The 27,252-nt window shown below is 45.0% G+C and overlaps 1 protein-coding gene across 1 annotated transcript in view; it reads right to left on the reverse strand.

Moving 5' to 3' along the window:
* Ppfibp2 (PPFIB scaffold protein 2) overlaps positions 1–27,252 on the reverse strand; it is a 148,112-nt gene that overhangs the window by 65,284 nt on the left and 55,576 nt on the right. The window contains 1 exon segment of the mRNA XM_029479474.2: positions 27,024–27,238. Within this exon segment, the coding sequence (XP_029335334.1) occupies positions 27,024–27,238 (215 nt within the window).

The following is a 27,252-nucleotide window of genomic DNA, read 5'->3' on the forward strand; positions in this document are numbered from 1 at the left end:
TACTCTAGGTACACCCACATGGCAGACTCTGCCCAGCATCCAGAGCTGGGTCAGAATCAGCACTGTTGTTGAGTTTTTTGTTTGTTTGTTTGGTTTGTTTTGTTTTTTTTCCTGAACTGGATAAGAAGGCAGCTCTTAGCAGCAGGACACATTCTCTCGATAAAAGGCTTATAATGGGGCTTTTCAGAAGACAGAGGGGAAAGTTACAAGTCACCCAAATGATAATGTGTGTTTCCTTCCAAGGTCAAAACCACATTTATAAATGACACTGTCCATCTGGAGAATCACAACTTGTCCAACAGGAAGTAGATAAGAGAAGACCAAGGGCTAAAGGAGACTGTAGCAAATCCCCATGGTCACTGTGCCGTATTCAGTTATTTATAGGCTACCCCACAGTAACTGCTACAATTTTATGTTCCCTTTGTTTCTTGCCCAGGATTAGTTGATCAGTTTGATTTTCTAGAACTGACCCCCCCACCCCCAAAAATGACACCATTTTTTGTTTGTTTTGTGTGAGTCAAGGTTTCACCATATATCTCTGGCCTTTACCTCACCACGTAGGCCAAGCTAGTCCTGAACTCACTGCAATCTTTCCTTAGCCTCCTGAGTCCTGGGATCACAGGCATGTACCATCAGACCCATGTTAGCATCTATTTTTTAAGTACAAGCCTAACTTTCCCATACCATCAGTAAGGTTCAGTCACCACTGACAGCCTGCAGTAGTGGACAAAACCAGAATGACTCTGACTGGGAGACCAGTGATAACTTAGAAGCCTCTCTTTTCCCACCACTTCTTGCAGAGGCACTATTTAGACACCTGCCAGCAAACTGAAGGTGGATGCTATCTCTCTGGCTGGATCTTACATCTGCTCCCTTTAAACCTACCAATTAAGGCTTCCCATGGGAAACCAGTTTGCATGATGCCCAGATCCTACCTCATTCTCTCTGCCTTTGTTCCCGGGTCTTTCTGTGATTCCCCTATGTGTGCCATATATCCCCATGTCCATAAATAGTAAAGGCTCTCACTCTCCCACACTGTGTACCACTGACACCATGCCTAAACTCTGACCCTCCAATAGTGAGAGAACTAGGAAAGCCAGACAGGTGGCACTCATAGAACTTAGGTGGTTCTTGCATAGATACTATCCTGTCTAGGCCTCTGGTGGTTTCTGGGAACAGTGCATACCATCAGAGTTAATAACAAAAGTCATTCAAACCAGTCCCTCATTATAATACAAGGTCTACCTGTACAGGCACCCGCTGCAGCAGCCATTTGTACTAACTAACCCAAAAGTTATGGTAAGAAAATAAGTTAGAGTCTTAAGTTCAGTTAGTACAGAAAATGCCTACCACAGAGTTTGCAGCACACAAGTAGGAATCACTGCAGGAGCAGAGCCAGTCTATCAGGATAGTGAGATCCAGGCAGATCTCACTACCTGGAAATCAAACTGGCCACCTAGAGGAGGTCTACCTAGTCCTGGGCAAGAAAGGAATTGCTCATGTTTCAGAGAGAGACTTTGTGTAATGGGATAAACTATGCCTAGGATGATACTGTAAACAGAGCTCAGTAATAAAACTCATTGCTTTCCTGGGATGCTTACAAAATAGATGGAAGGAAAACACACACAGCAAAGGTCACAGCAGCTCTGAGACATCAACACAGTATTGTTCAAGCACAGAACCCTCAGTGCATAGCAGAAGCCAGGCATTGCCCACAATACTTCTCACACAGTCATTCATGTATTTCTTCCTATGAACTCATGAAGTGAACATTATTTTTATACCCATTCAACAGATAAAGAACTATGGAGCAAGTAGATCATATGCTCAAATTACTATGTAGTTAACTAGTATGTGTTCTGTTGTAAGGGCTTAATTTGGGGATAGCTCAACTATAAAATTTGGTTTGGGTATTGTTTTATTGACTGTGTGACAACTCTCACAGTTGGAAAATGTCTCTAGGAGAGTAGTTAAACAAAAGATGTCTCGTCCATAATATGAACCACCTACTTGCAGCATTTCAAACATAAGGCTCATATTTATGCCTAGCATAGACATACAAGATGGATAATGAACAAAGTAAAATACAAAAGGGGCCCCATGGCGTGATGATGAAATGCAGCCCAGCTCCACAGCTACTGACAGTGTAAGGAAAACAGAAAGGCTTCCAGGCTACCTCATAGCTTTTCATCAGCATTTTCTTCTGGGGAAGTGGTGAAGCTACAGAAGGGCAGGGATGAGATAAAGGCCAATGAGACTTTGAGTTTCTTAAAAATAATTCTTAGACTGACAAAGTTGCTCAGGGGGTAAAAGTACTTACTGCCAAGCCTGATGACCTGAGTTTGATCCCCAAAATCCCCACAGTAAAAGGCAAAAACCCTGACTCTTGAAAGTTGTCCTTTGCTGTATACCATGTTGTATGATTGATAGCTAGATAGACAGATTGATAGATATAAATGAAAAAAACTGTTTTAATACTGTAAGTTGAGGTAATTACCTAAAAATATTGGGGGGAGGGGCATCTGTATAAAACTTACACTGAGAAAGGACATTGCAAATTTCTTGCATTTTAACTAAGGAATGCTGTAGATAGTGAAACACACCACCCGCCTCACATCACTGAATTAAATTAGAACAAGGAGTGAAGGGTCTCTAAAGATTTCTTGTATGTTTGTCATCAAGAACTTATAAAGTTTCACCATCATCGTTAAAGACAAGTCACATCTGTCCTTTCAAAAATAGGGTAAAGGCTGGGACTCAGAGACTCCATCCCTTAAAATTCAGTCTCAGAGACTGGAGAAATGGCTCAATGGTTAAGTGCACTTTCTACTTTGCAGAGGATCCAAGTTCATGTCCCTACACCAATATTTAAAAGCTTACCTCCTGTAACTGCAGATCCAGGAAATCTGATGCCCCCTTCTGGCCTCTATGGGCACCTACACTCATGTGGTATACAAGCTTAGGTGCAAACACTCATATATACACATAAAACAAAATTTTTACAATCTTTAAAAAACAAAAACAGAAACAGAAACCTCAAACCTCTCAGAGGCAAGACAAAAAGGAGAGCCATCATTTCAACACCTTCCCTAAGCCTTGAGAGTCTTGGACCAAAGTCCTTGGGAACAGGAGCAACAGGTTTCTTCTCTTAAAGGTCATCTCATTTTCTATAGGATTGGCAACTACCACTGGGGCTGAACAGTGATAACAAACACATACCTTGAGCCTAAGGGTGGGTTGTTTCTAAACACCAGTATGACAGGTTTCATGAAGATGTGGTGCCATAGATGGTGGGTTTTTTTTTTTGGGGGGGGGGGGGGCTGGGGATCTTGAGATGTATCCTGATAGTTGATCAGGCTCAGCTACTAGAACAACAGTCAAGGAATGGAGAAAAGCTTATGTGTGTCCAAGAAGGACATAACTGGCTATTAAGATTCCAGCAGGAGCAGTATCTGCATAAAGAGACATTTGGGTCTCTATATAAGAACACTGACCAAATAGGTTCCTGTTAAACCCCTCTGTCCCTGGAGAGTTAGGATGCTTACTCTTTTTTTCTTTTTTTAAAGAATTGCTTAACTTATTTACATTTTATGTGTATGAATGTTCTTTCTGTACATATGTCAGTGCACCACATGTGTGTCTGGTGCCCTTACAGGTCAGAAGAGGGTGTCAAGGTCCCCGGGAACTGGAGTTACAGATAGTCATGAGCTGCTAAGCAGGTTCTGGGAATAGAACCAAGGTCTCCTGCATGAGTAAATGTTCTTAACCACTGATCCACCTCTCCAGCTCCCACATGTTTACTCTGGATAAGTTCCTCCTGCTCAGAAAGCCTGAAGTTGAAGGCAAACAAAAAAATAAAATGGCTTTTTAACATCTTGTAGAACACTGCATTTTTAGTTAGCAATAAATCTATCGGGAGTACTTAGGTCTCCAAAAAGAAACCATCCGTATTTGTAAAAACCTCAGACTATGCAACTTCCCCCTTGTTGCTTTGCTATGGAAAAGAAATGAAGAAAGCTTGGATTAATTACTCTTGGCTGAGGATCCTTCTCAACTCTGCTTTAATGGAATCATCACTTGTCCAATGTGGGCCAAGAGCATCACCTCTATTGTAGCCAGGAGTCATGAGTTGTAAAGGAGCATGCAGAACAGAAAAGGAAGGGGGAAGCACACAAACCAGGAAAGAAGAAAGGAGTCAAGAAAAGAGAGAAAGAGGAGAGAGGGAGGGAAAGAGAGGGAGAGGGGCAGGGAGAAAGAGGAGAGGGGAGAGAGGGAAGGCGGGAGAGAGGGGGAGAGAAACTAATCATCCAGACAACCAGGATGGTGTTCTCCCTGCCTATGTCTGAAAGCAGAGCCTTCCTGTTAGCCCATGCACTAGTTCAAACTGACTTGCTGTTATTTGTAACCAAAAGCCTTGCTAATGCATCTGTCTCAGCATGATCCCTGAAGTTTACTCTGAAAACTGACTTACTGGAAGGAATTCCTGCAATTTGCATATAATACTGAAGTACAAAGGAATTCTGACTTCCCTTGCTAGATTTGCTTGTGCTGGTAATTTTTAAAACCAGGCAGTCAGTTCTAAAACCACTGTGGTTAAAACCAGGATTATCATATGAAGAGCTGATGTGTGGCTCTGGGCGTGTCTATGTGAGATGTACTGGGATTAAAGGGGCAGTGAGTCTCCTTTGTTTGTAGAAAGGCTGGCTTTCTATCCACCACCTGTCTGCCTCCAGGAAGGTGAAGACAGAGATGAATACAAGAATAAACTGACCCAGAGGCATGTATTAGGGTGGGGTGGGATAAGAAAAACAGAAACTAAAGACCAGAAGATATGGGTGAAATGGGAGATGCACAATGATAGGTAAATAAGAATATAAGCCTACCTATAAAAAAGCTATATTGAAAGACCTTGCATGCCCTGCACAGCTGAACATATGGGCAGGTGTGGGAGCTCGGAGACTCAAAGCTGCAGATTCTCTGGGCCCCACCCATCCACTGTCCAGCTGAACTTCAAGGCAGAGGAACCCTAATATGTTACGAGGGCTTCCACATTCATTCTCAAGAGTTCCTACTGCCCCCTCCTCAGCTGTCAGAGGACAGACCAGGTAGTTTTAGGAGCCAGGCTGCCATCTCAAGCAAGTCACCTCATCTCAGATACCCAGTTCATTCAGTAAAAATTGTCCACAGAGTAGTGAGGGCCACCTAGGTAGTCAGCATACATTAAAAAATGTGTGGGAATAAAAGTACAGAATGCTTTTTAAAGCAGGAAGCTTTCCTAATTCCTCAGCATTATAACCAGCCCTTGAATGCTCAGAAGAATATGGAAATCATTTAAATGGCTTTGTCTAACTAAGCCCAGAGACTAAGGTTCAGTTAGAGGCTGTTAATTCCCACTCCTGAAAGTTTTAATTAACTCCCCCACTTTGTTTAAGAGAACAAGAGGCAGTATTTCTGATCAGAACATCTAAGAAGTATCTATAAAGATCTGTACAAACAAGCCACAGGAACAATAACCAAATGTTTTCAGGCTGGAAAGGAACATAAGAAAGGCCCAAATGACCACCCAGAATGCACTGCAGGCCAAGGACTGGAGTCATGCCTCTGGCACACCCAGCTGAAGACACGTTCACTTTTCCACTGCCCCGAGAAGGTGCCTGTGGTTTGGGTCAGATCTTCGTGGCCACAATTTTTTCCTCTTAACAAACATTTTGCTGTGCACTCTAAGCCCTTTGTGCTACATACATGTTTATAATAATACAGTAAGAGTTTCAGTAGTCATAAAAGCTGAAATGTGAGGGGCTAGGGGATGGCTCGGAGGGTAAACTAAGCTCTCCATGAAAGTATGATGGCCTCGGTTCAAACCCCCAAGACTCATCTAAAAAGCCAGGCAAGACTGAACACATGCCTACACCTCAAGGTCTGGGAAGCAGGAGTGAAGTGGAGACAGGAGAACTGTTGGACCTTGCTGGATACCAGCCTAGCCAAAATCCCATGAGCTCCAGGTTCAGTGAGGGATATTACCTCAAAGGAGTAAGGTGGAAAACTGAGAGACAGCATGAGGTCTAACAGTATCATCTTCTGGCCTGTAGGTGCACAGACATACATACTTCAAAAACAATCAGAGTTTTACTTCTGTTTCAATCTAGACTTTAGGCCAGCTAAATCACTCCACCACCACCACCCCTTTAACCCCGACCCAGGAGCCTCTTCAAAGTCATCACTAACTATAGTGGGTTATTAGATTCTATGATGTTTGCTAGTCCCTAGCCTGCCCCCTCTACTGGATCCCGACCAAGGGATCCAGCTAGCTATGCACAGCCCTTTATGGAGTTTTGGATGGCATTTGAGTGTTTGATACCATGGCTGGGGTGAAACAGAATCCCAAAGACATGACTGTTATAGCCTGTCCAGTATCTACTGGGAGAGCACGGCCTTCATTTAATACATACTCTGGTACATTCTCAGGGATGCTGGGTAAGAACAGTTCTGCACCACTCCTTGATTGGCACATCCAAGAGACTACCATCAGTGCTATACTTGACTGAATTTAGTGACAGAGTTGGTTCTAGATCAAATGGAGCAAGGCAGATGCCATATTAGCTATCAGTGGTATGTAGGAAAACACTCAGGAGTATGGGAAAACCCTAAGACAGGCCAGACCCTCAACCGCTCTGGCCATTACATCACTGTCAAGAGACAAGAGCTGCTTTCCAAAGCTACTTCTTTAAGGTTGTCAGAGTACACCTGTCCTCCTGGCTTAAAGTATCATGGTCTTCAGGCTGAGCAAGCTGGAGCCCCATTTCCTTCAGCACTTCCTATAAGCCCTGAATTGTAGTTCCCAGATCCTTGTTATAGAGCACACACTGCTCCAACTGATCAGACTATGTTTACTTATATCAAAGCACTTTACCTGTGAATATATTCTGAGTACATCACACTGGGCAGTGCCTTTAAAAAAAAAAAGTATTTATTTTGACAAAGTCTTGCTGTATAGTCCTAGACTGGCCTTGAACTTATGATCTTCCTGCCTTATCATCCCGAGTGCTGAAATTCAAAGCATGTACTACTATGCCCAACTCTTTCTTCATTAACCACTTAGATAACATGTGCTTTAAGAAAAATGTGAAAGTAAAAGAACGAAGTTATTACTTCCAGGCTGCCTAGACAGAAGAACATGCTGAATCCTAACAGTCAGGCAAGCATCAGGGCTTCAGGAGAAATGTCAGAGCCACTAAAACTATAGCTGAATCTCAGAAGCTATACTGTAATGGTTAATGCCATTAACTTGACAGGGTCTAGAATCATGCTGGAGACAGATTTCTGGCATGTCTGTGAGGGAATTTCTAGATTGTGTTAACGGAGGAAGGAAAACCCACCCTAACCATGGGCTACACCATTCCTTGAGCTGGGGTCCAAGAATGAACAGAAAGGAGAAAGCGGCTTTTTTCTCAGTTCTTGGAACTTGAACTCAGGTCCTTGAGCTTTCACTGAAAGGCTGATTTCCTCCTGAGCCATCTCTGTAGCCCCCCAAATTTAGGCTTCCATGACTAGTCATTGAAAGCTATTGAAATTCTTTTATTGTAATCATTATAAACTGTATTCGTCTCTCTCTGCTTCCTGACTTTGGATGCAATGTGACCAGCCACCTCATTCTTCTACTGACATATCTTCCTTGACACAGTGGACAGCACCCAGCAAACTGTGAGCAAGAGAAATCCTCCCATCCTTAAATTGTCTGAAACAGGAAGAAAGGCACCAAACACAACCATGCCATGAAAGCCTTTCAAAACAGCAAACACAGACCTTAGGGAATTCCTGCCTGGTTCCGTAAACCTAACTAATCCCTGTCGCTGGTGAGGTCATGGAACCGAGAGGAAAGCCTACTATTGTCAATTCTCAACTACATCCTAAATATCCATACTCTTTGATGCATGGATGAGGACGAGCTCTTGGGACTTATCAAAGAAGCTTCTCTGCACAGCAAACCACAGCTGTTGAAAAGCAAAGAGCTACTGACCTGACCATCCCCAGTTGATATATTTAGAATACAACCCCTATATTACTAAGGTAACCAAACAATATGGGTACAGCCCTGCACATAGGAAAACGTCCCCCACATTTCTTGGCTTCCTGGAGGTCATAAATATCATTTACTCCCAAGAACACTTCTACTTTCTCTACTATTTACTATCATACCTTTGGTACAGAGGTAAACTGCAATGTGAACATAGAATGGAAGCCGACTCTAGCTACCATCAGTCCAGCAAAGGCGATTCTAGCCTAACCTTGACCCATCTGCTCTTCTCTATTTGGTTGGGATTCTCATCATCCAGTGATGTAAATACCCACCTTTAGGAAATCCATACAAGTCCACAAGTAATGAATTAAATAGCTTCTTGGTTAACCAACATTTGTGTCATCATCCTTCATCCATGCACTTATTCAATGACTAAGGTATTACTGAGCATCTTAACAGGTATAATAAATACTATCAGAGAAAGTTGCGTGTGTACAGCAATAGCAAGGACATGGGGAAGAGATGAATAAATTTCTACTTTCAAAAGGCAGAAGAGACTTTGTAAAGGAGGCCCCACTTAAAGGATTAAGTCTGAGGCAATAAACGACTTCTGGGAGAACAGCAGCACACTTGGAAATAGCTTTCCCAAGACAAACAGGCTTTCTCTGAGGCCATGATAAACACTATCCCTCAGACATTATCAATTCCACAAGCTCTCCAAGCAAAGGGTGGAGTGAGGTTCCGAGCTCATCTTCTGGATAACATACATTTGGAGAGAAACGCATGTGATTTACCAAGATCTCTTCCCAAAGTTATAAACATGGCTCAGCTCTGGCTACTGCTGAATATCCTTTATAGGTAGCTGGATATATAAGGAACTCAAAGCATGGAGCTGGAGAAGTGGTATTTGTACATATGTTCCAATACCATATGAAAGGCTGATGCTAAAACCAGGAGAAGGACGAGAGGACATTCTGAAGGCTTTCTTCATCTTGCCAGTTCCAGTAAAAAAGGTGACTCATTATTGAAAACTCCATCAGAAACAGGGCAGTATCACTAAGTGCTAGAGTAGGGGGTGGAATGAACACTGTTTTAGCTATGTGAATGCACAATAGATAATTGTCTGGTGCCTCTTAGACAGCTAAACCTTTTTAGGAAGGACAGCAGCCCTACAAGACCCTCAAGCGGGTGAAGGTAGAGACTGGAGTGGTAGGTTAGTCGGTAGTGTGCTCACCCTGCATGCACAAGGCCCTGGGCTCGATCCCCAGGTCTGCATAAACAGGGTGCGGTGGCACATACCTGTTCTCTCAGCACTTGGGAATTAGAGGCAGGATGATCAGATGTTCAAAGTCATCAATCGGTGGTTAGTTTAAGACCAGGTTGGGCTACATGAGACTTCAAAGATGAGAATAAATTCAGGAGGAAGTGGATAGAAAGGGTTGCTTTAAAAGTACATACAGCAGAGGCATTGCAGAGGGGAATTTTAAAGGTGGCTTCTGTCTCAAAAAAAAGGAAAAACTGTTTTCTTCAAGAGCAATGGAGCAAGCAGGAAGCCATTGAGAGAAGACACAGAAGACTAGAAAGAACTGAAGCAGATCAAGGTCCAACAGGCACTGGGACAGCCTTGGCTAAAAGAGAATGAATATCCCAGCCCCAGAAACAGAAGGAAGTTCAGAAGTCATAGCTGTTGAACACAGTTACACTTTGAGAAGACAAAAAAGATGAAAGATTCATCTCAATTTGCTCCTCACCCTGTCCATGAAGTCAGTAATGACATCAGTTGAGAATAGACATGAAGGAGCTGCCACAGAAGATGGGACAGGAGTACAAAGCTGTCACAGAATGCCTAAGGGGGGCAGCCAGCCCATCCAACTACCGACATCTATGTTGCTATCAAGGACCTACTAGGCACTCAACCAAAGACCCTGGCAAGATGCCACTTCACATGATTCCACTAGGTAGAGGGGTCAGTGTCTCTCAATCAGGAACAAGCAAACAGAAATCATGGGTACAGGGAGTCAGAGATGGCCAAACTCTGGCTCCTAAACTACACTGGGGAGCTTGGTAGGTAGGCTTATTGAGTACTTTAGCTACAAACTGTCAGTACCTGTAAAAGACTGTGAACAGCAGGAGCCCTGTGGGACGCCTGACTCGCCAGCAAGAAAGACACCACAATAGTGCACACGTTTATTGGGAGAGCATTGACTGTGTAGGCGAAAGACCCCGAGCCCTGGGCCTCTCACTCTTATATACTATCAGTTCCCATCCACTCACAGCAGGCCACATCACCTCACCAGGTACGCAGCTTCAGCTAATCAGGGCAGCAGGGGCATATCTCCACCAAAATGGCTTCGCCAGTAACCTGGTACACCTGCGCAGCTCTCACGATGTTTGTGGCTAGATGTATGAGGAAGTCAGGTGCAAGTCATAAGACTTAGCTGCAGTCCCTGGTGCCTTTGGGACTGCCGCCACACCCACTCCCCACAGAGCCCCCAAGAAACTACACATTATTGTCTGCTGCACAGGTTTGAGAAGCCTACTCAGAATCAAGGTTGGGCAAGTGGCTCTGCAGTAACCAGAGGCTGTCAAATGATTACACTGAACATCCCACACCTAGCATCTGTGACGTGCATTCTAAGTACTTTACACATGCTAAACTATTCATTTCTATTTTACAGTTAGGGAAGTGGAGTTCTGGGGACATTATACACATTGCCCAACGTCCCCAAAGGTGAGATGTAAATACAGGGAGTCTGGACCCATGGTCTGTGCTGTTAACCAATAGATGTGGTCTATCATAGGAGCTGCTGGCTATATCTTTAAGGACAACTACAGTCTAAATGAATGAAAGGTAAGTCAGGTACCTGCGTGCCTATCTGTCTTTGCAGGTCTTCTGATCCAAGTGACCACACTACTGAATCAATCCCTTGAGTTTGCAATGGCATAGAATAAGGTTTCGTGTTTATGGCTTAAATGTGTTCACATTTTCCTAGGACTAAGGTAAACTGCGTGGCACACTCAGGTGGTTCTGTTTCGTGACTGACTCTAGGATGATTATCCTACTCACTCCAGATGTTGAAGTCAGGCAGCAGTGTAAAGGTACTCACACCACTGTCTGAGTTCTCTTCCTGGGAAAATGAACTCCTGCTCAGAGGGCAGTGAGCTAGTCCCACAGACACTGCTGGGAGCAATCTTCAGAGACTCCTTCATAGTTATGTGGGTTGGATCTACCGATCTCAGTGCAGGACACATGGGAACTGTTGATGAGTCAGGGAGCAGACAGTGAGGGGGATGAGGGCCTCTGGGTACCTGTAGCAGGTATTACCTAGTGCTTAGGCTTTGTGTGTTCAAAGAATAAGCTGGGGCTGAGCTCCCAGTAGCTTCTACTTATCAACCACCATTCTTGCCTGCTCCCTTCTCACTTTCTCCTTCCTGCTAACAGCATCTCAACACAGTGCACTTTGACTTTGTTTTGACTTCTCTTGGGCTGGTAAATGAGGAACTGGTACCAGCTGACCCCAATAAGCCATTACCCTCTTGTCTGAGGTCAAAGGGCAAGGCTCCTACAATGTACACTAGCTCACAGTTCAAACAGGTATCTCTTCTTCTGGAACCTACCTCTTATGCATGGAAGAATCAAAGAGACAGAATTCAAAATTGTAAGGTGAGAGAAAGCTGTTCTCTGCACAAGCATGTGAAAAGGTGGAGAGAGCTGCACACCTGGTCTACAGGGTCCCTAGGGGAACTAGGTGGTCAATAAAGGAAAGGTTGCAAACAAAGGGCCGGATGGAATCAGATAAAGATGGTGGGGATTACAGAGGAAGACAGCTGAGAGAAAGCTTCAAAAATAAAAAGTAAAACTGTAAAAAATAAAAACAGAAAAATATATACTTGGGAGTTACTGAAGCATGAAATGAAAGAAGTAGGTTGAAAATGGACTGGGACGAAAGCCTGAAGAACAGAGACGCTCAAGAGGCTAGCTACATTTGCTCCTTCAGACTAAAGGTGAGTCCCAGAGGCTCGTGGCCAAGTTCACACATAGTAGGAGCATCTTCTGGTTTGGGGAGATTAAAAAATCTGACACAAGGATTTGATGTAAAGAAAGGAGCCAATCTACCATAGAATACATCCAATACTCAATGTTTGATTTCCTGTTGTTAATGACTCTTTGGAGTCTTAAAAGCAAAGGAAATGTATTTGTTTGGGTCCTGTGAGGGGTTTCTGGAGTTGTCACCTGGGTCAGAGTCTACCAGCAAACTTTATGGGCACCAGAACTCATATCCTGTGTCTTGGAGCAGACAGAATCATCTCATTCTGCCTTGTGGGAAGAACTGGTTCCTAAAGACAGAACCTTGGACAAAGGACCAGTCCCAGCATCCATACAGGGGTACAGATGTAACTCCTAATATCCTAGGCACACAGTGACTTGTAGACCCTTCTCAGTTAAAGGCTTCATTTTGGAAATGAGGAAAAAAAGACTAAATGGTAAGTATGTTTCCTAGGTTTCTCCAAGAGTGTGGCTTTTTAAAAACTTAGGATGGTCCAATGTTTGCCAAATGTGTCTAGTTGTCTCAGCATGTGCTCTAGTGGCTGGGATGCCCTACTCCCTGCAAAGCAGAGGTTGAACACAGGCAGGATTTCTGTTGCATTCTGAACCAATCATTCTCTGCATATTTGACAGAACTGATGAAGGGACAGGACCAAGAGACAGAGAAAATGGTTTAAGACCAGGCTGCCCCACCACTAAGATACCAGCAATCACCTTGCCCTCGGTCGTTCTTGGGCTTAGCTAAAATGAAAGCTGTCACTGGCTGACTCCTATCAGCCACCCAACTCTCTAATCATGTCTCATCTGCCTCGCTTTCCCAACACAACTTACCATACACCACATCACAGTTACAACAATCTTCCCAAAATACAAGTTAGACCTCCTGCTGGATCCCATGTTGCCTCCTCATTACAAACCCCGTCATTACAAACCGCTGTCACCCATGGCCTCTACATGGCCATCACTGGCTATTCTGTGTAATCTGGCATTCCCCTGCCTCTACCCACCACGACTGAATCCAGCAACAATGGTTTTCTCTGTGTTGAAACACTCCAGACTCTCCTGCCTTGGGACCTTTGCACAGCGCCACCCACTTTTGCATTGGCCCGAAATGTTTCTCATGCCATTTTCCACCTGACTCCATACTATTGCTCTTTTAGGTTTCTGTGAAGTGCCATTTCCTCAAAGAGGGCTCCTGACCCTCTTCTTCAATCACCAACAGCTCTCCTGAGCCTTCCTTACTGCAACCTTGTAATCCAATGTTTATTTCCTGTGTGAAATAAACTGTGTGACCTCCATTCCCCACTAAGGTGGAGGAAATTCATTCAATGTTGCCCACTGCTGTACACACAGTACCAGGAGCTCAGTATTTGCTAAGGAAACACTCCGGCTGCAAAGAATACATACAAAAAGCCAGCCAGCCACCCCAATGCCTGGGAGCTGGACAGTGAAGATGTGTGTGTCCCTTCCAAGCGGGACACTTCCTGTCCTTCCTTCTACAGTTACAATGTCAAGCCTCTTATCTGTCAGGTGCTCTTGCCCTTTCTCCCTCTCAAACAAACATATTCAGCCTGGAATCCCTCAGTGTGAAATGAGCGTGAACCCATCTTAAAAGAGAAGGACACTGGAGCTCTGAGGACAGTGCCATCCAGCCCCCAGGGTTCATTCAGCCCTCACTCGCACGCCACACAAATACCTATGCCCCAAGAAATGTCACCAGCAACTTGCAAACAAAATCCTGGGCTGCAGACCACTACAGAGAGGACTGCGCTGGAGCTTTCCTCCAGAAACACAGAGGCTCACCGGGCTGGCGACAAATATACCCTCTGCTCCGGATACCATCGGGGCTGAGAATGAGTTAAATGACTTCCGAACTCAGGACATTTAAGACAGCAGCAGCTTCCTCCTCTCTGTGTCCTGGAACCCAAAGGCTGTGTACAGAATTTCCTGGTCACCGCGTATGGAGATCCTGAGTGCTTAGGAGCCAAAGCACAAATAACCTAACTTTCCTCCCTCCGTGCTAGCCTTTCAGCACAGAAGTTCATTCACTAGGCTGTCAGGGCAGAAACAAAGGCAGCCGCCTGTTTTCTCCCTTGGTGTCTATAATTAGATTCTCATGAAGAACTTGGCCACAATAGGGTTCGCTGAATAAATACCTCCCCTATTACACACACACACACACACACACACACACACACACACACAGCCAAAACACCCCAAAGTGTCTCTCCCCTTACTCATCTCCAGAGAGACCCAGACAAAGCAGCCCGTCACTTACCCTCTTCAGCCACGAGAAATGCTTGTAAACATCAATGTCCCCATCCATGCTGGGTACCCATGTCAGCAGTTAGAGTCCTTGGTTGAGAAAAAGCCCTCTTTTCTGGCTGGAGCTCAAGCCCTCTCCTCCTCCCTGCCTCTGCCCCCTCCCCCGCAGGAACAGCAAGCTGTGTTCCAGTTTCCCCACTTCCCTGGCCTGTGTCCTGTAGCCTTTCTTTCCCTCAACAGGCTCAGATACAGAAGACTCAAACTTGAAGGTGCTGCTCCAGGGTCCTCCCCCACCGCCCCCACAGGCAGGCAAGCAAGCAGACAGGCAGGCACACAGACACATGGACACACACAGAGACCAGGACCGACTTCAGTCCTTCAGAGCAATAAAACCTCATCAAGACAGGGAAGCAGAAGTTGTAAACACATATACACTTGAACGCATACACTCACTCACACATGGGCAATGGGAACCTTCTCAGTGATAACACCAGAGCCTGCCAGAGGGAAACAGTCCGGAAGAAAATGCCTTGTCTGGCTTCCCCTTTCTGGAGTGGCTGGAACTCATTACTGAGAGCCCCCGATTTCCTGTCTCTACTTCACTCTGCATTTACCCACAGGCTCCCAGCTGCTCTCAGTTTATTTGGGACTTGGGAGACAACTAAAAATAAGCACCACTCCCTGAGGAGCTTGCTGGTTCCCACACACAGACAGACACACAGACACACAGACACACACAGGCACACACCGAGAGCGAGCGAGAGACAAAAACAGAGACAGAGAGCAGGAGAGGGACCCCCTCTTTGAAGCTCACACCTACCCTTCTTACAGATGGGCCAGAGGTTGTGCCCTAATGAAAGCCTGGGTTTCCAAAAAGGACAGACTTAAAACCAGCTCCTGTCCCAGTTCTGGGCTCAGAGATGTGCCAGGCCTAGGCAGGGTGACTGCTGTCCTCTGCACTGCTGGCACTATCCACCAGAGACCAACTGCTACAACCTCAAGACCTTTACTACTGGCTCCCTCAGGGAGTGCTGCTCTGGGCTGTGAGCCACCACTGCCAGGGTCCTCCAGGTCACATACCACACCAGGGATTACTGCCTCAGTAAAGTCCCGGGTCTGCCTCCCTGCTCTGCAGGACCTGCTTCACAGAGCAGGGAGATAGGAAGGGTGAGTTTCCATGAGACTTGGGGAGTGGCTCCAGGTCAGAAGGAGCCCTGGAAAGCATGGAGTGGGTCACATGCTGGCTCTCCAGCGTGCCCCTTTAAGACTCCCCAGACGCCACACCCCCTCTCCTCATATTTTGACATCTTCTTTGAGAGCTCCCCCTAACACAGCTTTTCTCCCTTGCCCAACCCTTAATGTGTGGCCTTTGGCTATGACTGATTATGAAAGTGATCTTTGATGTGGGTGTAGTGGGAATGGTGGTTACATGCAAAGGCTCTGCACTCAGAGTGCAGTGTCTGTAGTGAATGACTTGCAGACGCATATCACGTGACTGCGGAGGCCCTCCTGTGCCTTTCCTGGAACTCCCAGCATAAAGCAGATTCCACTGGTTGTCAACAGCCCCCTCATCACGACATCAATGTTCACTACAGCCCACAAGCCAAGCCAGAAAAGACGGCACAAATAAGGCTAGCAGCAGAGCCACAGATCAGAGACAGGGGAGGAGGGCTCTAGCAGGCAGCTGGCACCAAGGGAGGAGTAAATTCCTGCAGACACACCCAGATCAGAGGGCAGAAGGAAAAGGCAGGCTCAATGCCCTGTCATGATCTCTGGATCCCTCCCCTTACCCTGGCCTAGTTTCAGTGTGGCCTAAGAGCCATCGCCTCAACCCAATGCTTCCCCAACTAGACCTCAGTGCAATGTGTAAAGAATATTGGGATAGGGAAGATTTTATACACATATACATACATACATACACACATACATACACACACAGATACATACATACATATATATGTATGTATGTATATATATATATATATATACATACACACATACACACATATATATTCACAGAGACAGAGAGAGAGACAGAGACAGAGAGAGTGTGTGTCTAGGAACCTGGGAAAGTCAAATGAAGAAATGCATTAGGTAAGCAAACACTTGCTCTGCACCAAGACAAATGAAATGTACTTCCTGCCCAGAGTAGATAAAGAATTATCTTTCACAATATATAATAAAGGTGTGCAGAGGCTAGAGAGCTGATTTGGAGTGATTCCAACTCCCTGAGGATAAGGGAAACTTGTGCTTTCTGCAGAGGAGCTTAGTGCCTGTCTTTACTTTTGCTAGAGTCAGGAAGTTACTTCTCATTAACCACTAACTTACCTCCTGGGAGAGGTGGCTCAGATGCAGCAGGACAGACAGCATCCCCTGACTACTCTTCCTCAGCTCCTTCCTGATACATCCCAATCCTCCCATTGCTGGTTAGAGTGTCCCTCCCCAGACCCTAGGGACTTCCAGCACATGGCAAACCACAGCTGATGGTGTACAAGGCTCCACCATACCACACTGTGCGAAGTGCATCTTATTTCTGACTAATTTCTTTTAACTTCATGCCAAGTACAATTCTTGTTACACAGAAAGGATTTAAGCATTCTCAGAATGAAAGAACGAGGCTCAAAACAGAGAGCTTAGCAAAAACTAATATTCTACTTAGAAAACAATAAGGGTGTAATAGCCTCTTTGCCTAGTAACTCAACTGGTGTCTGATGGACTAGGGGAAGGTGGAGAGGAAAGAAGAGGGAGAAAGCGGGAGAGCTCAGTAAAACTCCTGGCCCTTTGATATGTCCAAAACCAGCAGCTCTTGCCTGAATCTAACTGTTTCAGCATGCTTTACTTCTTTCATTTCAACCCCCGAGTCCACAAAACTCACACTCCAAAGGACCTGGAGCAGAGCATGCACAGGAGGCTGGCAGGAGGGACTGGGTTGGGGAAAACTGAGATGGCTGAACAGGATCTTTAGGTACCTACAACTCAGACATCCCCAAGTGCTCAGCCAGAACTCCCTACAGTATTGCAGGTGAACCCAGTTACCCCACACCCACCTCAAAGGTCATCCTGGTCAGGGCCAACTTGTTGGTGGTCCACAGATTTTAATAAATCAGATAAGCCCACAAGTGCATTCATAATATTCACAATACACACACACACACACACACACACACACACACACACCTTAAGAGGAGCAGCCTGGCTTCATCTGGCCTGAGCTTGAGAATGCTCCTTCAGGGGGATGCAGGAGGCGTCAGGACAAGAGACCAATTCTATCACACTTGACTGCTCTCTGTAGCATGAAAGTAGTCACAGACACTGCTAACTAACCTGTGACTGAGCTTCCCTTAAACCTCGTTTATAAATGCAGAAAATTGATGTTTTTATCATTCTACGTCATAAAATAGTCTTGTGGGTTTTGATCAGTTTTTAAAATGTGAAAATCATTCTTAGCTGATCCAAGGGCATAATAAACAGGCAATCGGCCAAATACAGCCTCACCAGCCTCTGGGATAGTACTAAGCTTCCCCATCTATAATGAGTTGCCTGGGTTGGAGGGGCTTGTAGGGAAAATGCCAAGTTGGACCAGCGGGGTAGAAATGGAGCCTGGATTTAATTGCACGTTGCTAAGAAGTTTCCAGGGAGACACTTACATGGCTGGTCCCAGGACCACACCTGAAGTAGTACAAAATAAAAAACCCACTTCCAGAAGTTTCTCAGAGAAGTCAGAACTGAGAGAAGGCATCCTGTGGCTGGCCGCAGCAGTGCTAAAGGGGCAGAAGGCTTGGGGTTAGTCTATCTCACAGGCCTTCTTTGTGGGCTGAGGGCAAGTGGGTGTCTACGTGCTTACACCCCAAGTCAAGGTAATCTGGCAACACCCCCTACCACGTCCCCTGGGCCTGAAGCAGGAAATTCAGAGGGAAAGATTTATTTGCCGTTTCACCAGTGTTTGCACATTCTTGGCCATTTATAAACACTGGTTCCTGCGGGCTGGAATAGTCTCTCTGGTCAGGTCCTGAAAGGATCCAGATTGCCAGAATTTACTTGCTTAGTTAGGGAGGCGGGGGAAGCAAAAAAAAAAAAAACACCCAAGGGAAAAAAAAGTAATGCCATTAAATCTGCAGTAACTGAGAGTCCCTCAATGTTAGCTGTGATGCCAGGAAAATTGTGTACATAAGCCCCCGAGGCACGAGACAGACACCATGTGGCCCAGGAAATGCCTCCTGGAATGTGAAGAACCTTCCTCCTGGGCCACGGCAAAAAGGTCAAGGAGCCTGGAGAGGTGTTCTTGCCACTAACAAAGGAAAGGTCAAATGTATGCTCCAAAGCGCAGGCCTCAGCAGCCTGTCTCTCCGTCCCAGCTCCACAATGGACCCTGCCCTGCCAGCTATTTGTCCTCTGTTTCCTAAAGAAAATGAGAAAGAACTCTTGTTTTTCACAGAGCCAGATGCACTGCTCAGCAATCTCACAGGAGGAAGAAAAGAAAGAAAAAAAAAAAATTCAAACTATTTTCTCTTATAAAATCTACTACCTGATTCCTAGTCCTTGGCCTTCAGACATTCTAGCTTTTGTCGCTGCCTGCCACCTACTGGCTTCTCGAAGTACTGCACATGGATGAAGTACCACCACTACACACTGTCCACTAGGCCCTGCCCAGCGATTGGGGTGGGAGGACACTGATCCCTACTTATTTCTGAGAGCTCACTGAACCACACACAACACCTGCCATTGGAGAGGTACGAAACACATACTGGAAATTAGCTCACATATGCTGCGCCTTTTTTGTTCTACAAAACTAAATATCCTCCTACCCATATGTGCATGTGTATTTGTGTGTGTGTGTGTGTGTGTGTGTGTACACTGACAATCAAGCCCAAGACTGCCTACATTCTAAGCATGCACACTACTATGAAGCTATAACCCACTGAATGGCATCCCAATCTTCTCTTTAAAAAAAAAAAAAAAACAGAGGAAAGGTTTCCCTACAAATCTCCAGCCTGTAGTTTTGTACAATGTACAAAACAAAACAATGTAAAAATGTTCAGTATAAACATACCCAGACCTGTATTTTGGTCCTGCTGGAGAACAGTGACAGAGAAATGAATCCTATGGCTAGAGAAACCCAAGCTCACGTGTTTTATAGCCCATGAGACAACTTTCTCTCCTACCTCTCCTGAACCACCTCTAGCTTTCCAATATGGAAAACAGATTTGCTTCTTTGGCCAAGTGAAGAACTGCAAAGTGAATGTGGCAAAGAGAAAAGCTTTTGGCTTTGTCTGAAGAACTGCAATGGAAGGAGCCACCATCAGCGACAAGACAAAAGCAGGAGCCACCATCAGTGACAAGACAAAAGCAGGCCCCTTCCAAGGCCTTTCTCTTTGTTGAAAGACTAGCTCAAAAGCTATGTGAGAGGGCCTGCATTGATGGGTTTAAGATTTCAGAGATGCACACATATCCTATGTGAGGCTTCCCAGAATGCACAGCTGGGGCAGGTCTTTGCACAGTTCTTAAGATGCAGGCCTCTATTGAGGCTCCCTAAACTATTTCCACTTTGAAAACTAAGAAGTGTGGACTAAGACCAAGGCTGTTATTTTAAGGGAGGCCTGTTGCCCCAGTCCACAGAGTAAAACTAAAACACTGGACAAAATGCTTATCCCCGAGGCTGGAAACACAGTTCAGCTGGTAAAGTGTTTGGCATACATAAAACCTAGCATACCCACTACCACATAACCCAGGAATGGTGCCATGGGCCTATAGCCCTAGCACTAGAGGTAGAAGCATGAAGATCAAAACTTTAAGCTAATTTGTAGCTGTGCGGTGAGGTGAAGGTCTAGCCTGAACATGAAACCCTTTTCCAGAATACATATATGCATGCATGCATGCATGCAGAAAGGGAAGGGAAGGGAGAGGGAAAGGGAGAGGGAGAGGAGAGAGGGGAAAGAAGGGGGAGAAAGGAGGAGCTAAGCTAGCTAGCTAGGCCAGATCTTGTAGATACCAAAGCTAAACTGATATCACTTCCAGTAGGAAACTGAGTCTCAGGGTACAGAAGAGGACCAAGCATTGGCCTTTTAAAGTCCTTCTACCTCCTAACCCCACCTTGCCTTGGTTCAGCTTGCTTTCCAGGTCCTAGGCTAGCTGACCTGGACACCTGCTGCATTACAAAGGAAGCTTGGGCTCCCAGGGTGGGGATTGGGGATGCGCATGTGCTCCAGTTCCAAAGAGTGTAACAGCAGCCTCTTGGAGCAAGCATCTCTGCCAACCACTGGCTCACATCCTACAATCCTGTCTTGACTTGCCCTCGCTTTGCTGTTGCCGGGTTCCCCTGCTCCCTCTCTGACTCCATCTTGAACTTTCACCAAGGATCTCCTTGGCCCATAGCCATAGTATCCAAAGGCTATACCAGCTGCTGGCAGAAGAGGGGTGTAAACAGAATGTTAGAGGAACAACCAGAGCTGCTCCATCTGGAAGACTGCTGGCTCTGGGGCTCACATCAGCTCTACACTAGCAAATGTGTCTCTTCCCCTAGTCAAACATGGCACTCTAGATGGCTAATCTCTTTAGAAGGCTCCAGACACAGCCAAGCTGACCACATCAAGAAAACTACCCAGCCAACCAAGCAGGTATGGAAAAGTAGACACGCCCCTCGCAGACCACATGAAAGCCCTCTTGAGGTGCAGCCAGAAGTCTCAGAAGCATATCTAGTGGCACCAAGCCTTTCTTGCCTGTGCTACCTATCAGGCCTCTAAGAAACACCTCTCTTCTTGGCTTCAGAACTGTCTGGTGTGAAGCTCTTATATCTCTACCCTCTGAACAGCATCAACTTGTACATCAGCACAACACAAAGAAAAGGAAGCTGCCCTATCTGGAAACCAACTCAAATTCAATCACAAGACAGACTGCTCCAGACTTTCAGGGGTTCTGGCTGCATCCTCTGTGAGCACCACCAACATAAAGGACAAAAGTCCTATCTCCTGAAGGTAACATTTCTGCTGCATACAGGATAGAACTGAAGCACCTCCTTGAATCCCCTTTGCAGGCAGCCTCAGCATGCCTTGGACTCCAAGAAATTGTACAAAGGCCTTGTCAATCCACTCTCCATGAGTAGGCCCAGAATTCAGACATAGACACCAAGGAAATCCCAACCTCTTGTTCCTTGTTTCACTAACCCCAGATCAGAGAGCCCTACATATGCCCTTCTAAGCCTAGAGCCCACTTCTCATCCCACACATTGCCAAGGGGCAGGGCAAGGGTCTAAAACAAAGAGCTCTAGAAACTCTAGAAACTGACTCAGCAGTGATTTATGGTGTGCAAGTCTGTTGCTCTTTGAGGCATCCTGGAAGAATATGACCAAGATTCTTGCAGGCTATGTTGCTATAGCAGTGCTTCAGCTCTGCAGGAACAAGCCCCGTGCTCAGACATACCCAGCTATCAACTCTGATGCGGCAGGACCAGGAGTGTCCTCTAAGACATAAAGAAAAGGCAGGTCCAGTACTAGTCAATTTGTCCTCTTCTAATCAGCAGCGATGCCCCCACACCCAAAGCTACATCTCAACCAAGCACTTTATCTTAGGGACCCTATGGTGTCTGACACTAGCATTGCTGGAGAACACCAGCAGCAGGAGAGCAAACTTCTCTCTCATGCATGGCACAACCCTTCCTCTCTGGCCAGCACTTGGTGATTCTTAGCAGGGGTCCTGTAACACCGCAACACAAGGCTAGCTAATCCACAGCTCTGCTGAAAAGCTTTATGTTTGGACCAGGGAGACAGCTCAGTGAGGGAAAGCACTTTCTGTGTGTTCAAGACTGAGGACCTGAGTTCAGATCACCAGAACCCATGCTAAAACCAGATGTGGGATGCAACTGTAATCACAGCATGTCTATGGTGAGATGGGGGCGGGGGGGGGGCAGGAGAAACAGGAGAATCCCTTGTTTCATTGGCTGGGAGTTCCTGGGGTATCAGCCAGTGAAAAACAAGAAAGACACTGTCTTAGAAACAAGGCAGAAGGTGAAAACCAGCACCCAAAGTTGTTCCCTGACCTCCACATGCATGTTGGGCACATGAACAGACACACATACACCATACATGCTGTGGCATGCACACACTCTCACACATAAACAAGCACACACGCACATACCCACACACATAAATAGGCATACACACACACAAAGAAATATAATTGTTTTAAAGTTTTGCATTTCTATTTCATTGGCACCTACTTTTATGTACCTGGAAGATTTAGCTCTAACATTATTTAGCAGGTCAATGAGACACTTTGCTTTGGGAATTTAAGGTTCTGTTTTGTTATTTTGATGGAGGAGAGTAAAGAGGATGTGGTTCAGCTGATAAAGTGTTTGCTAGTACGGTCGAGGTCCTGAGTTCGACAGTCAGCATCACCTAAAACTAGGTGCACACCTAGTAAGAGCCTGTATCAAAAATAAAATATAAGAAGAAAACATAGAAATGACTTGTTGAACACGTGTGTGTTCAAGACATTTTGGGACGTTTCCCTAGGGGCCGTTCTTTTCCTCCACTCTTTTCTTTTCTGACAGCAGCCACCTTCTGCAAGCTTGGCCCCAGCTCACCTTGGACTACTTAAGACAAACTGAAGTCAATGTAGGGTAAACTTTCCTTGTCTGAAATGCTTTGGACTAGCGATATTTTAATTGTTTTTGGTTTTGCTTTTAAAAAAGATATTATTATTATCATCATCATCATCATTTACATAGAATCTACTGGCTAAGCATACCTAATCAAGAAATGTGAAATAAAGTTTCAAAAACCCTGAAATTTAAAATTCTCCAATTCTGAAACTGTTAGATGTCTTGATGAGGGGTACCCAACTTGTTCTTGGTCTAATGTCCTATTATTCTTTCCCAGCCTCCACTGATGCTCTAGTAGCATCTTGGCCACCAGGCCAATAGGAAGAATGCTGGAGGATTTCAGAAAAAACATCTCTTAATTAAAAATAAATAAAAATGGACATACTGATCAAAAGAAACTGAGCGACTCTGGACAGAGCTGTATAGCCACACCTGAGCTTCTTTAGCCATTAAAGGACACACCTAAGGAAAAGCCAGCGCCAGCAGATGGTAAGACAGAAATGTGGGAGGAGCCAGAGCCTTTGAAGTCATCTAGAGCCAGTGTTTTCACATGGGCATGCCCAGCCTCTCTATAGGTTTCTAGTGAGTTAAGCCCTACTGCTGACACTGCTTTCTTGGAGAAAGCACCCCAACAGATAGCGATGTTATGTGCCAGAGCTGGACAGTCTCAGGCTAACCTTCCAACAAAACAGGAGCTTTGAGGTATGTGGCAGAACCAGTCTGTCTGCAGAAGATAATGGAACAAACACACGCATACGATGCACAGTCTGTATTGAGCAAGGAGGCACGGGTCCATCAAACTGCCTGTCTCCTTCCAGCGCTAATCCTAATCTACCTCAGAGTCTTTAAGAAAAAAAAAAAAAAGTGTGATGGAACATGACTTTTGTCCCAGCTTTCAGGAGGCAGAGGCAGGAAGACTTCTATGAGTTCAAGACCTGCCTGGTCTACATGGAAAGGAAACACAGATCCTGTCTAAAACAAAATGGAATTTTAAAATAAAATCAAGTAGAGTCTCAGTGACTAAAGCAAACCTTCTTAAACTTTAATGAATCACTTCAACATAGTTTAATGTCTGATCTGAAATCTCATTTTTTTCACAAGCTCCTAGCCAAACAGGCCAAAATGTGTGTGGCAAGTCTTTCCCTGAAAGGAACACTCTAAAGCACCCAGTGACCTGTTCACTGCTCTGAATTTAGTGGCTGTACAGGGAAGACCCAGTGTGGAATGTGTGTAGAGCCAGAATGTAAACTGACTTTAGGTCAGCCAGACCTGAAAAGCAGACAGGCCTTTTCTGCTCAGAATCAAGCCCTTAACATGCAGCTCTGGCTTCGTGAAATGTTTATGTGAACTTCTGACCCCTGAAAAGGACACCATTCATAGGTGGTTGATGGGAATAATTACTCTAAAAGATTTATGAATGCAATAGCTTTTAGGGAAGCCTATCTTCAGCAGTGGATTCCTGCCATCCCTGAAATAATCTGTCCCTAAAAACTGTGCAAACCTGAACACAAGATGCTTCGCCAAGTACCACATCAACTGAATGTGTAACATAATTGTTTTTAATATATTTCCCCAAAACACTTTAATGAATTTTTTTCATGCTACACATTAAAAATACTGATGAATTTGAGTGAACTGCAACACAGCAGCCACACCTACTAGATGGAGAAGCAGGCGCCTAGGTATGTGATGTGAGGTTAAGTCAGGTCTTTGTAGGGCTACAGGGAAGAGACCCACGTAGCGCTAACTAGTTTTCTAAAACCCCAAGGCTTGAAAGCACAGCCCTTAGGAAAATATACACTCAAATAAAATAAAAAGTCATTTCAATGTGGCAACACCAAACCATCAAAGAAAACTGAGCACAAGATTTGAAGAGAGGGCAGAACAGACCTGCCCGAGGGTTAAGGTGGTATCATGGTGTGGAGGAAGAACACTTTGAATTATGTTTGAACTCATCCTTTCCACCGTTAGAACATTTTACCTTCATCATTTAACTATACTAGTAAAATAATTCATATGTGACCATGGATATATGTGGAATGTTTTTCACGCAGGGTATGAAATTAAAAGCTTAGAAACTATAGAGAATACTAATAAGCAAATTTGAAAAAAGCTTAGCCTTCTTCACTAAAGATAGAAATGTGCCAAAACAGCAGTGAACCTTTTCCCCATATGAAACTGCTAAAGCCATTTTTTAATCTTCGTGATTATTTCTGACCTCAGGATAACATGGGCAAGACTTGCTTCAAACTCAACCAATGAAAACAAAGATAAAGAAATTCTTCCGAAAAGAGATTTGGAAAAATGTATCAAAGGCTTAAACATATTAACATTTTTGGATTATGGTTGCTGGGTTTACCCAACTGCTTAGGGCATACCTGATCATGCTTCCCCACTACTTATCTAAAATCAACTTTAACTGGACACTGTAGATTTTAAATGATGACCCTAGTTGATCTCTGCAATTATACTTCTAGAAAGTCCTAGAGCCAGAAAAGGGTAGTCACTACAGCAATGCCACATATGGTGAGAGACTTAAAATAATCTAAATGTCAATATTAGAAAGACTGTTGCATAAACAGAGGCACAGTCATATAACATGACCAAGGGACACATGTTCACTGTAAACTTTACAGTGAAGAAGACAGACAAGAAACTGCTGAGCTATGGGCAGACAGGACTTCTACTCAGAAAGAAATGTCAATGACTCTCCTGGCTGTGTGCTGGTAAGGTTCTGGAAAGAACTGTAAGGGAGCCAGCAAAAATAAGGCTCTGGAGACACATGAAAGAACTCAGAGAACAGAAAGGGATATGTTTACAAGGGCTCTTGTGATTACATGGGGCTGCCTAGACAGTCCAAGCTACATGCCTTATTTTAAGATCAGTTCATTTGAAACTGTTTTCTATCTTCTTACTTCCCTTTCATGTTTAAGGTCATAAACATATTCACAGGTTCTGCCCATTGCTACAAAGGCATCTTTGCGAGACCATTATACTGCCTACTACACTGACACATGGCACAAGGTACATGACAAAGGCACCAGGCAGGTAGCCTATGTAATGAAAATATTGAATAACCCACGTAATGAAGATAATGAGGGACTGTTCATTGTTGAGGAAGTCATGGGATGAGATACACTGACATATCCTGCTAGAACAGAAAGGAGGCTAGGACATCTGGGATGGAGGGTGTTTAATCATAAATGACATGATTTATGGATAAGGATGTCTCAACTTCCAACATCAAACTCTCCCTCCCAATTTGATGTCCCTGTCCCTGTCCCTGCCTCGAACGTTTTCTAATTCTGAGCAGGTGTGCAGGGCTCTAGCACTAGAGCCCTGTATTAGAAAACTGTACCCCAGCCCTCAACCTCAATTTGAGCTTAGGTGGCCACACTCGTGCACCCCTCTTTCATTCCCTCTCATTCTTTCTCTGGCTTCCCATCCCCCCCCCCCCCACACACACACACAGCCCTCCAATGGCCACATCCCAGTTTAGCTCCTCATCTTACACATTCCTAGATAATATGAATTCTCCATCTGTTGACCTGCCTCTTTGGGAAAGAAGTTGGATAAACTAAAGCTATAGCAAGTTTGCAGATTAATCCCTCATTCCCTTCCCCTACAGACCAGCTAGTCTCCAGACCTGACCAAGAGAAATCACAAAAAACTAAATAAAAAGACAAGTAAATCTCAATTATACTTAGTGCACAAAAAGTAGTTATATGGCAAGAATCATGGGCAGAAACAGAGAAACTAATGAAGCAAGCAGGCTTTAGGTTATGGTTTAAAACTCCACTGAGGGAGTCCAGTAAGTCACACATAAAATTCTAGGGGTGTCTATCTGACCCTGGATTCCTCACCTCAGAACGGAGTTATTGAAGACCACAAGAAGGCAGAACGAGTAGCTTAAATAGCTTGACTAGGTTTCTTACTCCTGCTGAGGACCACCCAGTAGTGATGTACCCAAAGCTATATGCAAAGTAAGATAGGGCTGGGAGATGCAGGGAGAAGTCCTCAGCTCTGGCCACTGGTGGCATTCCACTGCTGCATCATTACGTGTCCCACAATTCCTTATCAGGCCATGGTCCAACTCACCAAGCTGTCCTCAAACCACTCCTTTATGTAGGTAGCTGTTGGGCCAGGGACCTGGCTCAGGAGGGCTTCTCTTTCCTGAGGAAGCACCAACATCTCCAAGGCTAGTCTCAGGTCCTCAATGAGATGGAGCACAGGCATGGAGTTCAAGCAGGTGGCTGGAGGAGACAGCCCAGGCTCACAGGTACCATCACTAAAATCTGCAGCTGTTTTAGTGCCTGGAACAGAAGAG

The sequence above is a fragment of the Mus caroli genome, unplaced genomic scaffold (assembly GCF_978045245.1).
Source record: "Mus caroli unplaced genomic scaffold, Mus_caroli_1 scaffold_8, whole genome shotgun sequence".
NCBI lineage: Eukaryota > Metazoa > Chordata > Mammalia > Rodentia > Muridae > Mus > Mus caroli.